The sequence below is a fragment of the Leptodactylus fuscus genome, chromosome 1, assembly GCF_031893055.1.
Source record: "Leptodactylus fuscus isolate aLepFus1 chromosome 1, aLepFus1.hap2, whole genome shotgun sequence".
NCBI classification, from domain to species: domain Eukaryota; kingdom Metazoa; phylum Chordata; class Amphibia; order Anura; family Leptodactylidae; genus Leptodactylus; species Leptodactylus fuscus.
Genome location: NC_134265.1, coordinates 7,223,166 through 7,236,983, shown reverse-complemented (window position 1 = coordinate 7,236,983; position 13,818 = coordinate 7,223,166). Strand labels below are relative to the sequence as shown.

Below are 13,818 nucleotides of genomic sequence, written 5' to 3'. Positions count from 1 at the left end.
GTTAATACTGCAGCTCTGTACACTGTATATAGGTGGTGGTGAATACTGCAGCTGTGTTCACTGTATATAGGTGGTGGTTAATACTACAGCTCTGTACACTCTATATAAGTGGTGGTTAATACTACAGCTCTGTACACTGTATATAGGCGGTGGTTAATACTACAGCTCTGTACACTGTATATAGGCGGTGGTTAATACTACAGCTCTGTACACTGTATATAGGTGGTGGTTAATACTACAGCTCTGTACACTGTATATAAGTGGTGGTTAATACTACAGCTCTGTACACTGTATATAGGTGGTGGTTAATACTACAGCTCTGTACACTGTATATAGGTGGTGGTGAATACTGCAGCTGTGTTCACTGTATATAGGTGGTGGTTAATACTACAGCTCTGTACACTGTATATAAGTGGTGGTTAATACTACAGCTCTGTACACTGTATATAAGTGGTGGTTAATACTACAGCTCTGTACACTGTATATAGGCGGTGGTTAATACTACAGCTCTGTACACTGTATATAGGTGGTGGTTAATACTACAGCTCTGTACACTGTATATAAGTGGTGGTTAATACTACAGCTCTGTACACTGTATATAGGTGGTGGTTAATACTACAGCTCTGCACACTGTATATAGGTGGTGGTGAATACTGCAGCTGTGTTCACTGTATATAGGTGGTGGTTAATACTACAGCTCTGTACACTGTATATAAGTGGTGGTTAATACTACAGCTCTGTACACTGTATATAAGTGGTGGTTAATACTACAGCTCTGTACACTGTATATAGGCGGTGGTTAATACTACAGCTCTGTACACTGTATATATGTGGTGGTGAATACTGCAGCTCTGTACACTGTATATAGGTGGTGGTTAATACTACAGCTCTGTACACTGTATACAGGTGGTGGTGAATACTGAAGCTGTGTTCACTGTATATAGGTGGTGGTGAATTACTGCAGCTGTGTACACTGTATATAGGTTAATACTACAGCCAACTACCACCATCGCAGCGGTAGCAGCTGCCACAGGGCCCGGGACATTAGGGGCCCGGTGACAGCTGCTATCATTATGCTCGGAGGTCTTTTCGGACCCCCGAGTATAATGATCGGGGCCCCCTGTTGGTGGAATACTTTCCACCAACAGGGGGCCCCGAAGCTGCAGCAACGGCTGAGACACAGGAGCTGCAAGTCTGTCTCCTGTCAGCGCTTCAGGACGCTCTCCCTCTCTCCCCCCTCCCTTTCTCTGCTGTCCTCTGCCCACCAATGAGAGGAGGAGGCGGGGCTTATCCCTGCACAGAAGAGAAGAGGAAGAAGCTGCTCCAGGAAAATGAAACTGAAGCTAAACAGGTACGTACTGGGGTTACTTATTAATGTCAGGCATATGGGGGGATTACTTGTGTTTTAGTAACTCCATGTGCCTCATAGTAATAGCAGTTAACCCCATCATCTCCCTCACATTAACCCCTGTTTGCCTCACCATAAGAGTTACTGATATGTGAGACATTTGGGGGTAATAGTAATGAAGATACTTTATTATTACCTCCATGTCTCTCACATATCAGTAACTCTTATGTGAGGTACACAAGGCTTAATGTGAGGGACATGATAGGGTTAACTGCTATTAATATGAGGCACATGGAGTTACTAAATTGTAATGCACAGGACCAGATTTTTTTTTATCCACAATTTGTCCTGGTATAGCGGTCAGCGGTGACAGTATTTAGTCCTGTAGGGGCCACTAAGGGACATAATACTGTGTGCAGGGGGCCACTATTGGGTATAATACTGTGTGCAGGGGCCACTATGGGACAGAATACTGTGTGCAGGGGCCAGTTTGGGACATAATACTGTGTGCAGGGGCCACTATTGGGTATAATACTGTGTGCAGGGGCCACTATTGGGTATAATACTGTGTGCAGGGGCCACTATGGGACATAATACTGTGTGCAGGGGCCACTATTGGGTATAATACTGTGTGCAGGGGCCACTATGGGACATAATAGAGCGCGCAGGAATGCGTAGGAGGGACTCGGTCGAGATCTTCGGTGTCGGGGGGGCCCCATGTCAAAAGTTCGCCACGGGGCCCCGCCATTCCTAGTTACGCCACTGACTACAGCTCTGTACACTGTATACAGGTGGTGGTGAATACTGCAGCTGTGTACACTGTATATAGGTGGTGGTGAATTACTGCAGCTCTGTACACTGTATATAGGCGGTGGTTAATACTACAGCTCTGTACACTGTATATAGGCAGTGGGGAATACTGCAGCTGTGTTCAATGTATATAGGCGGTGGCTAATACTGCAACTGTGTTCACTGTATATAGGCAGTGGCTAATACTGCAGCTCTGTACACTGTATATAGGCGGTGGCTAATACTGCAGCTGTGTTCACTGTATATAGGCGGTGGCTAATACTGCAGCTCTGTACACTGTATATAGGCGGTGGTTAATACTACAGCTCTGTACACTGTATATAGGTGGTGGTTAATACTACAGCTCTGTACATTGTATATAGACAGTGGTGAATACTGCAGCTGTGTTCACTGTATATAGGCGGTGGTGAATACTGCCGCTGTGTTCCTAGTCATTGGGGGCAGGGCTGCAGCACCACCGCTATACCAGGGACACAGATGTCGGCTTCCAGCACCAGAGGCAACAAGCTATTCCCTCTAGGAATAAGAAGTCGATCACTGGGGATCTGTCTATTGGGCCCCCACTGATCACATGTCCTGTTGCTCCCCTATATGATCCACAATGTGCACTGCTGATTTGTTCATCTCTTTGAGATGCCAGAGATAATAATTCTGATCTCTACTTCTTTTCAGCAGTCCCATAGAGATGAATGGAGCAGTAGTACAAATGTAGGACCCCTGTTTTGATGATGGTGGGGGTCCTAGTGGTCAGGATAGATTAGTGTCAGAGCTGTGGGGATTGGCCGCTGTAATAGGTAATAAGCTTAAAATAAAGCCCTGTAAATAGGATTTTTTATTTTTTATTTTTTTTTTTATGTAGATTGTGAGCCCCACGTAGAGCTCACAATGTACATTTTTCCCTATCAGTATGTCTTTTTTGGAATATGGGATGGAAATCCATGCAAACACGGGGAGAACATACAAACTCCTTGCATATGTTTTTTTGCCCATGGTGGGATTTGAACACCAGGGCTCCAGCGCTGCAAGGCTACAGTGCTAACCACTGAGCCACCGTGTGGCCCCTCCTGTAAATAGGATTATGCCATGAAAAGTATTTATCTGTCCACAGGATAGGCGACAAAAATCTGATGGGTGCGGGTCTGACGGCTGCGTCCCCCACCGGTCCTGAGAGTTGAGGGGGTTCTTTTCACCTGCCTTGCATTGAGCCTGATCAAAGTCTGGCCGAATGTAGGTGTATCTGGTGGTGGACGGCATCAGATATCACTGAATGCTGGACTTTGGCTATCTCCGGTGCACCCACTGAAGAGAATGGGGGCGCCGGCCACTACCAGTCATGAGGGGACAATAATCTCCTGTTCTTGGGATAAGTGGGGGGTCTCAGTGTTCAGACCCCACTGATCAGGGATTTATTCTCTATACCAGGGGTCGGGAACCATCGGCTCTCCAGCTGCTGTGAAACTACAACTCCCAGCATGCTCCATTCACTTCCATGGGAGTTCCAAGATCAGCAGAGCAAGTATGCATGCTGGGAGTTGTAGTTTTGCAACAGCTGGAGAGTCGTACGTTCCCTACCCCTGCTCTATACTATAGATGGGGCCTTAAATCCACATAAAGTAGCAGTATAGATAGGATCCTTGTGATGGGACAACCCCTTTAAATTACATTGGTACGTCCAGGTAACGTCTATCCTTAGGGAGAGACCACCTTCTCAGGTGTGTGGAGACTTATACAGCCATAGTTGCTCCACTGCAAGGGAACATGGGAAGAATATGCAAATCTGTCTCCCAAGATGTAAACAGGGCTGTATAAGTCTCCACACACCTGAGAAGGTGGTCTCTCCCTAAGGATAGACGTTATCCCCACAATCTGGTCTCACAGCCTCTCACTTAAACCAAATCAATTGTCTCTAGGCTGCGCAGATGAAGTCCAAAGAGACAGAAACGGTGCCGTCCGTAGCTGAGAAATTGATTTGGTTATAACCTCGCATCATGCAGTGAAGACTTCTGGGAAGTCGGGCATGTTGTTCAGGGTGCTTGCTATAGAGGGCAGCAAAACAGAGGCACTGTCTCCCTGTTTACATCTTGGGAAACAGATTTGCATATTCTTCCCATGTTCCCTTGCAGTGGAGCAATTATGGCTGTATAAGTCTCCACACACCTGAGAAGGCGGTCTCTCCCTAAGGATAGACGTTATCCCCATAACATGGTGGGACTAATAAAGGATTATCTTATCTTATCACGAGACATGAGTATGCCCATAGCACAACTAGCACACAGCAGGGTAACACGGCTTCACTCTTCGGGTTTGCGGGGAAATTAGAGACAGAGGACAATCCTATTCACTGTTAGATTCAATATATGTAAAAAAGGTAGAGTGCTTTACAATATAAAGATGGAAGAACACTGTGATGTTAGTCTAAAATCAGACTAATAGGTACATTGCATGGATAACAAATTACCAGTAGGGCCGGGCTGTCAAGTGATGCAATCCACACAGAGACAAGATGAATCAGAGCTAAAGCATAAGTTTATTGTGTACATCGAGCCTTCTTCCAGCCATTTTGGTAGGCGTTCATAGGCTATGGTACATATATAGGCGTACATTTGATTAATAATCAAATCATATCAAAATAAATCAAATCATATCAAAATAAAAATCAAATCAAAATAACATACAGGTATAGGTGTACATTTGATTAATCATGAAACATTCAACAAAAAGTTGTCTAACTGCCCCTTCCCTGAGACTGTTCCCCTCCCCCCCCCCACCCCACTTGGAATTCAGCCTGACTACAGCCAGGCTGAATATAGGGGATCTGCAGTGCTCCTGTTCCGTCGGGAAGGGGTTAATAGGAGCACTGCAGATGCGCTACATTCAGCCAGGCTGAATTCCAAGTGGAGGAAAAAAAACCAGTCCTCAAGCTCAGGGAAGAGGCAGACAGACAACCAAAACACCCCCTCCCCTTCCCCAGCAACTACTGCACCCAAGAACTCCGGCCATTTTAATTTTTGAAATTTTCCAGTAGCTGCTGCATTTCCCCCCTAGGCTTATACTCGAGTCAATAATACCCCAAATTTTTGTGGTAAAATTAGGGGTCTCGGCTTATATTCAAGTCGGCTTATACTCGAGTATATACGGTAATAGGTATATTGGATGGATTCCAAATTCTGGGTAGGCCTGGGCCGTCAAGTGAAGCAATCCACACAGAGACAAGATGAATCTGAACTAAAGCATAAGTTTATTGTGTACATCGAGCCTTCTTCTAGCCATTTTGGTAGGCGTTCATAGGCTATGGTACATATATAGGCGTACATTTGATTAATAATCAAATCAAAGAAAAAAAAAAATCAAATCATATCAAAATAAAAATCAAATCAAAATAACATACAGGTATAGGCGTATATAGGCGTACATTTGATTAATCATGAGACATTCTGAATCAGCAGTTTCAATATAAATGTATGACATAACCACTCCTAAATTCGGAAAGTCCCCCTTCGTCTGATATATTCTGGGGCTACTTCAGGTTATGTCATGTCGCGTCGTGGAAGGTTGAAGTCCTCATGACTACCTACTATTAACTCGATCTGTTCTGTATTAATAGAAGTTTATGACTTTATTACGATCTGGTTTATTATCTGTCCTGAGCACATATTCTGATTAATATGGAGAAGCAGATTTTTAACTCTTCAATCAACAAGAGAAATACAACGTATATGTATTCTATCATATATATTTACACGAACATATATTCGTTTCCCTATCAACACCAAGACAAATACATACAACCATACGGAGAATAAAATACAGAACTGATAAAGCCTGGCGGCGGAGAAAGGAGACAGGGACAGACCCCACAGTAAGTTGTGACTCCGAGAGTCTGACAACAGAATCATGAACCTCACCATATGTTTGGACCCCTCCCTCCCCAACCTCTAAGCTACTTCCTGCAACCTCTCACCTGCGACGTCATCTTTTTTGATCAGCCAGGTCCGCTGCCGCCATGTCTGCGATGGTCAGTGCCCCTGGTTTACTAATTAGATGAGCACTAATTGACTTAGCATTAGCCTGCACATAGTCCTTACCATACCTATTACACAGGACAGATTGAGATAGGCCTGCTGGGATTTCTCATCATCAATGTCTGTTACTGCATCTGCAGAGGTTTTATTGTATACGGTACTTTAGAAGAATATACAGAAGAATTTAAAACAGTATAGGGGGCAAAAAAAATGCCTCTTGTCACCCCAGACTTGCCAAATATAAAGGACTGCCACAAAAATACAGGTGTGATTCAAATCCAAATGTATTAGTCTTATTCTAATTGTCAATGAGTTTAAAGGGGTCTTCCCATCTCAGTGTCTCAGCAGTCTGCCTGCAGTGTCTTCTGCTCGTTTCCCGTATCTCTCTTCTCTCCCCCTCCCTCTTGCTGAACACACAACACTTATACACATCAGATAATCTTGTACAGAACACTCAATGATATCTGTGTTTTTACTTAGAGAGATAACAGACAGAGATATCAGCAAACTGCAATTATCTCAGTTAATTGTCCTGCCAGCAACAGCAGTCAGTGATGTCACTTGTCCTATCTCCCAGGTCCCTGGTTATAGCAACGCAGTGTAAACAATGGCAATACTAAAGTCACATACCAGGCAAACAAAGCAGAATTTCTAAAGCAATATATTTAGGAAAGGGCTTCAATTTACATAGTATTATTTATTATGCTTACTTGTATAACGCCATCATATTCCACAGTGATTTACAGACATTGACAGTTACTGTCCTATATAGGGCTCACAATCTACAGTCAGTATGTCTTTGGTGTGTGGGAGAAAACGGGAGTACCCGGAGAAAACCCATGCAAACACGGGGAGAACATACAAACTCCTTGCAGATGTTGTCCTTGGCAGGATTTGAACCAAGGACCCCAGCGCTGCAAGGCTGCAGTGCTAACCACTGAGCCACCGTGGTGCCTGTATATAACCTACCAATTTAGATAGGATCCTTGAGATGGGACAAACCCTTTCACAAAAAAAAAAAGAAAATGGCTCCTACTCTAGATGAGCTGTTTATGTTTTGTGATGTGAAAGGGGGCGGGTAAATAATTCATGAAAAAGGAATTTTCTTCTGAGTGATTTTCCTGATGTTTAAACAGATTGACTTTAAAGGTAAAACATTTCTCATATTCTGGGCATGAACATGGCTTCTATCCTGTGTGAATTTTTTGATGTTCAACAAGTCTTGATTTCTGACTAAAACATTTCTCACATTCTGAACATGAATATGGCTTCTCCCCTGTGTGAGTCTTTTGATGTCTAACAAGGTCTGATTTAGAGATAAAACATTTCCCACATTCTGGGCATGAAAATGGCTTCTCTCCTGTGTGAGTTCTTTGATGCCTAACAAGGACTGATTTCCGAGTAAAACATTTCTCACATTCTGAACATGAATATGGCTTCTCCCCTGTGTGAGTCTTTCGATGTCTAACAAGGTCTGATTTAGAGCGAAAACATTTCCCACATTCTGGGCATGAATATGGCTTCTCTCCTGTGTGACTCTTATGATGTAGAACAAGTTCAGAATTAGAGAGAAAACATTTTCCACATTCTGGGCATGAATATGGCTTCTCCCCTGTGTGAATTCTCTGATGTCTAATAAGTTCTGATTTAGAGATAAAACATTTCCCACATTCTGGGCATGAAAATGGCTTCTCTCCTGTGTGAGTTCTTTGATGTATAACAAGCTCTGCTTTAGAGGTAAAACATTTGCCACATTCTGGGCATGAATATGGCTTCTCCCCTGTGTGTATCTTTTGATGTTTAAAAAGATGTGACTTCTGAGCAAAGTATTTCCCACATTCTGAACATGAAAATGGTTTCTCCCCTGTGTGAATTCTTTGATGTCCAATCATTTGTGATTTAGTGTTAAAACATTTCTGACATTCTGAACATGAATATAGCTTCTCCCCTGTGTGAGTTCTTCGATGTCTAGCCACATCTGATTGACTAGTAAAACATTTCCCACATTCTGAACATGAAAATGGGGTTTCCCCTGTGTGAGCTCTTTGATGTATAACAAGTCCTCCTTTAGAGGTAAAATATTTCTCACATTCTGGGCATGAATATAGCTTCTCCCCTGTGTGAATTTTTTGATGTTCAACAAGTCTTGATTTACGACTAAAACATTTATCACATTCTAAACATGAATATGGCTTCTCTCCAGTGTGAATTCTTTGATGTATAACATGATCGGATTTAGAGATAAAACATTTCCCACATTCTGGGCATGAATATGGCTTCCTCCCTATATGTATCTTTTGATGTCTAATAAGTTCTGAATTAGATCTAAAACATTTCTCGCATTCCATGCATGAAAAGGGTTTCTCCCCTGTGTGAAGTTTATGATGTGCAATCATTTCTGCTTTAGAAATAAAACATTTTTCACATTCTGAACATGAAAATGGCTTCTCCCCTGTGTGAGTTCTTTGATGTTTAACAAGATGTGCTTTCTGAGCAAAACATTTCTCACATTCTTGGCATGAATATGGCTTCTCTCCTGTGTGAATTCTTTGATGTTGAACAAGTTGTGATGTAGAGCTAAAACATTTCTCACATTCTGAGCATGAATAAGGCTTCTCTCCTGTGTGAAGTCTTCGATGTTGAACAAAATTTGATTTCCAAGTAAAACATTTCCCACATTCTGGGCATGAATACGGCTTCTCTCCTCTATGAATTTTCTGATGTTGAACAAGATGTGATTTCTGAGTAAAACATTTCCTACATTCTGGACATGAATATGGCTTCTCTCCTGTGGGAGTTCTCTGATGTATAACACTCCTTCTGCGTCTTGTATTTTTCTTAACAGACTGTGATGAATTATCTTTCTCCTGAAGGGCTGAGGGTATATCTGGGGTAATGACATGTTCTTCATATGGATCTTGTGTGGTACCATGATCCTCTGCGTTATAATCTGTAGATATCAGATGTCCCTCTGAGCTCCTGGTACAGTCATCTGCCATGAAAAAAAAGTTTTTACTATTTTTGAATGACATAACCTTACAAGTATCTTCTACACTGATCTTCCACTGCCTGAGTCGCTTCGACTGTGGAATCCGTCTCTGATACAAAGAGAAGACATTTCCTTATGGCTGCTAAATCAGTTATTCCTAGCCATTGGTGTAGCTCTCACGCCCCTACTGTAGTTGAGTGGATTAGGGAACTCAGCCAAATCCAGAGAATGAAGACATTGGTGGCGGTAGATTCCTCCACAATTCTCGAAAGCTATAATTGTTTGAAAGCCTTAGATTCTGTTTCAGGAGTTTGACAAATTTTATAACTTGATTTCCTAAACTCCTCTGTTTGGGAGGGAAAGTTTTCCTCCTCAGCCAGTTCTTCCTACACTGATGGGCTCCATGGTACCCTTCTCTTCCTTTTCCTCCCTCTCCCCCCTCCCACCTCTGTTGTTGGTCTATTCTTCCTTCTGTTGTTTTTCCCTATTGGTCTCCCAGTATCATGAGCGTAGCCCGTGCCAGTCCAATACCCCCTTCTGCCTCGCTGGGCAGCACTTTTATAGACCCAGGGACTTCTACCGAGAAATCTTAGGTTTCACTTTTTAGGCTTTTGTTGGGCATTTAGGCCCAATTGCACCTGCAGTCCCCTTCTATATAGTGGTGACTCCTCACCTGGGCGGTTCCCTGTAGGAATGTCCTCCTCACACTCCTCATCACCACTCACATAGGGCTCTGTAGTATTAATAGTGCTCAGATCTTTATCCTGATGGAAATTCTGTAATACAGATAATGGAGATGTCAGCAGAGAGTACAGATGGGAGAATCGATTCGTTATGAGTCACATTCAACCTGAATATTATAAATTGGTCCGTTTTTTTACTAAACTGAATACTATGCGATTGCTCTAGGGGGAACTAAAACGGCCGTCATGACATGTATTGTGCAGTGAAAATACAGAGGAGACACGTGTGTGACATCCGGGCATCACATGACATCACCTGTCAGCCTCTCAGCCAATAATGAGTGGTAGGTGGAGAGATTACAATGATGATGTCACACAATATAAGATACTGGGGGCAGGAAGAAGAGACATCTTAGTGATAGTGAAACTATGGAACAGACGTGTTATTCATCACTGCAGGATTCAAAGCAATTGCTCCATTTTCTACTGGAAAACAACTGCAATAGAATTACAGAATAACAGGAGGGTCAGTCTGAGCAGCAGAATACGGTGAATGACTACGACATGCAGAAAACCACAGACACAAGGATGTCACAGCCCGTCTACACATCATAGGGAATATCTCCATCTACCTGATCATCATCCTGTGGAAGAAGAGGACTGGGACATCTCTCCGGTGTTGTCCTCTTACTGGATCTACCTGTAGGAAACACAGACAGGGACTGAATTCATTCTGTACATACAAATAATGGAAGTCCATGTGTATATAGTCATGTCTATTACCTGCTGATGTGAGGGGCTGGTGGTCCTCCATCATCACCTCCTTGTACAGATCCTTGTGTCCTTCTAAATACTCCCACTCCTCCATGGAGAAATAGACAGCGACATCCTGACACCTTATAGGAACCTGACAACACAATGATACAGTCATCACCCCGACCCCTCCAGTTACTGTATAATGTCCCAGCATTCCCAGCACTGTCACCTCTCCAGTCAGCAGCTCCAGCATCTTGTGGGTGAGTCCTAGGATCTTCTGTCCATTGATCTCCTCCTGTATCAGGGGGTGAGGTGGAGGTCCCGGGAATGGGCTCAGGGTTCCTCTAAATCCATCAAATACAAGGGTCTGACAGCGCCCACTAGAGGGCTTCTTCACTACTGTGTAATCCTGGTTATGGGGAGACACATTAATAAATCTCACTACATACATGTCCAGAGTCCATCACCTCTCCAGTCATATCATCTGTTATTACTATAGATAAGAATGATGTCATGATGACATCATCAGAATCTCTCACCTCTCCAGTAAGCTGGTAGATGATCTCTAGGGTGAGATTTAATAGACTTTCCGCCATCTTGTTCCTGTCTCTTTCCATCCTTGATGGATCAATCAGGAATATTCTCTTATATAGAAGATACTGAGAGGATTCTATATTGTAGGAACCTGAATGGAGAGAAGATGAGACAATGTAATCACTACACGGAATCCCATGGAATAAATAGAAGAGTTGAGTCCAAAGATACGGAGCTGACACTTGTACAGATGACACTGACTTTCCCTGCAGCTTCAGTCACAACAAGTGATGGTTCGTCCATCGATCTCTTGGAACAGCCACAACTGTCACAGATAGATCTCCCACATTTCTGTCTGGACTACAATCTACTGGCCATAGAGGTGAAGACACTCGGCCCCTGATATTACCAGCACACTGGAACTAACTGTACAGTCCTCCCTGACCCTGACAGAAGAGGAAGTATTACAGCCTAGTACGCAACGTGCAACAACAAGTGACTAATGCAGAGGAGAAAGTGGCCAACGGGAATCTGTAGGTTTGTGACTTACTGAAATGAGCAGAATCTTACATGATGGTATAGAGGACGTAGAGAATGGGCCCCGCTGTAGGGACATGAGAGGAATGAGTGTCCCGGAGAATGTTCCATCCAGAGATCTAACACCGATACAGGGGCTTGTAAAAGTCTTCAGCCCCCTATAGCAATACTTTGTAGAGCTGCCTTTGGCTACAATTCCAGCTACAAGTCTTTTGGGCTCGGTCTCTACCAGCTTTGCACATCTAGAGATGAGATTTCTGCCCCTTCTTCTTCTTTGCAGCCAGATTGGATGGAGCGTCTGTGAACAGCAATTTTCATGTCTTGTCACAGATGCTCAATGGGATTTAGGTCTTGAGAGGAAAGAGTTAACCAAAGATGAAGAACTCAAGGAGAACATTTTTGTCTTATCTGCTTTTTGCTATAGAAGAAGGTCACCCACGTAGGGCAAGGACTGATTAATAGTTTTTTTGGCTTTGAACCACCAAGTGCAGATGGCTCGTTACCTTGAATATATTTTTGTATAATCAATCACTTATTGCATATTTTAGATAACGCTTAAGAAACTGTGTATAAATAAAGCATGAACCTTTTCTTAGGCGCGCACACGCCATCTTATGTGCAGATACAGTTGTCTGTGTCTTCATTTTAAGTATATGGTGAGGGAGTAGGGATCCGGACCCTAGACTCCAACTAATTTGGAAACAGTCAACAACAGCTGGCCTTCTTTAGGAAAGCCAACTTATCAGTCTGGACTGTGACTGGGCCGTTCTAAGAGCGGAATATTCTGTGATCGAAACCATTCACTGGAGCTCGGGCTGGAGGTTTAGGGTCATTGCTGGAAGGGGAATCTTCTTCCCAGTCTCAAGTCTATTGTAAGATCCAACAGGGCCACGAGGAGGCCATTATAGTGTGTGGGGGCCACAAGGAGGACATTATAGTGTGTGGGGGCCACAAGGAGGACATTATAGTGTGTGGGGGCCACGAGGAGGGCATTATAGTGTGTGGGGGCCACGAGGAGGGCATTATAGTGTAGGGGGGCCACGAGGAGGACATTATAGTGTGTGGGGGTCACAAGGAGGACATTATAGTGTGTGGGGGCCATGAGGAGGACATTATAGTGTGTGGGGGCCACAAGGAGGACATTATAGTGTGTGGGGGCCATGAGGAGGACATTATAGTGTGTGGGGGCCACGAGGAGGACATTATAGTGTGTGGGGGCCACAAGGAGGACATTATAGTGTGTGGGGGCCACAAGGAGGACATTATAGTGTGTGGGGACCACTGTATGTATGAGAAGGGCTGAGAGTGAGCACTTACCTCCTCGGGTACAGCAGCCGTCTGCTCACAGGACCTATGATGATGTCATAGATGTGGGAGGAGTCACAGAATCACTTGTCCAGATCTTAGAGATCTCTCCAGCTGTCTGTGCGTGACCTGTATGTAGCAGAGCTGGGTGATGTGTATGTAAAATAGCACAATGTCAAAAGACAGAACCACCATTTGATAAAATAAAATATTTAATGAAAAAAAATCATGATGAAATCCAACATAAAACATGATGACAGGTAATAAAGAAAAAGGGAAAAAAAGGAACCAATGCTAAGGGAAAGATGTAACTTATGAACATGATACAGTGCCTTGCGAAAGTATTCGGCCCCCTTGAACTTTTCAACCTTTTGCCACATTTCAGAATTCAAACAAAGATATCAAATTTTAATTTTTAATTTTTTTGGGGAACAATCAACAACAAGTGGGAGACAATTGTGAAGTGGAATGAACTTTATTGGATATTTTCAACTTTTTTTTTTTTCTTTTTTTTTTTAATGTAGATTGTGAGCCCCACATAGAGCTCACAATGTACATTTTTCCCTATCAGTATGTCTTTTTTGGAATATGGGATGGAAATCCATGCAAACACGGGGAGAACATACAAACTCCTTGCAGATAGTTTTTTGCCCTTGGCGGGATTTGAAAACCAGGATTCCAGCGCTGCAAGGCTGCAGTGCTAACCACTGAGCCATTTTCAACTTTTTTAACAACTAAAAACTGAAAAGTGGGGCGTGCATTATTATTCGGCCCCTTTACTTTCAGTGCAGCAAACTCACTCCGTTCAGTTCAGTTCAGATCTCTGAATGACCC

At 43.3% G+C, this 13,818-nt stretch overlaps 1 protein-coding gene across 1 annotated transcript in view; it reads right to left on the bottom strand.

Annotated features, from left to right (window-relative positions):
- The window catches only part of LOC142194383 (uncharacterized), a 386,321-nt gene that overhangs the window by 218,474 nt on the left and 154,029 nt on the right, over nucleotides 1-13,818 (bottom strand). The window contains 2 exon segments of the mRNA XM_075263533.1: nucleotides 7,323-9,172; nucleotides 10,636-10,759. Coding sequence (XP_075119634.1) covers nucleotides 7,323-9,172; nucleotides 10,636-10,759 — 1,974 coding nt within the window.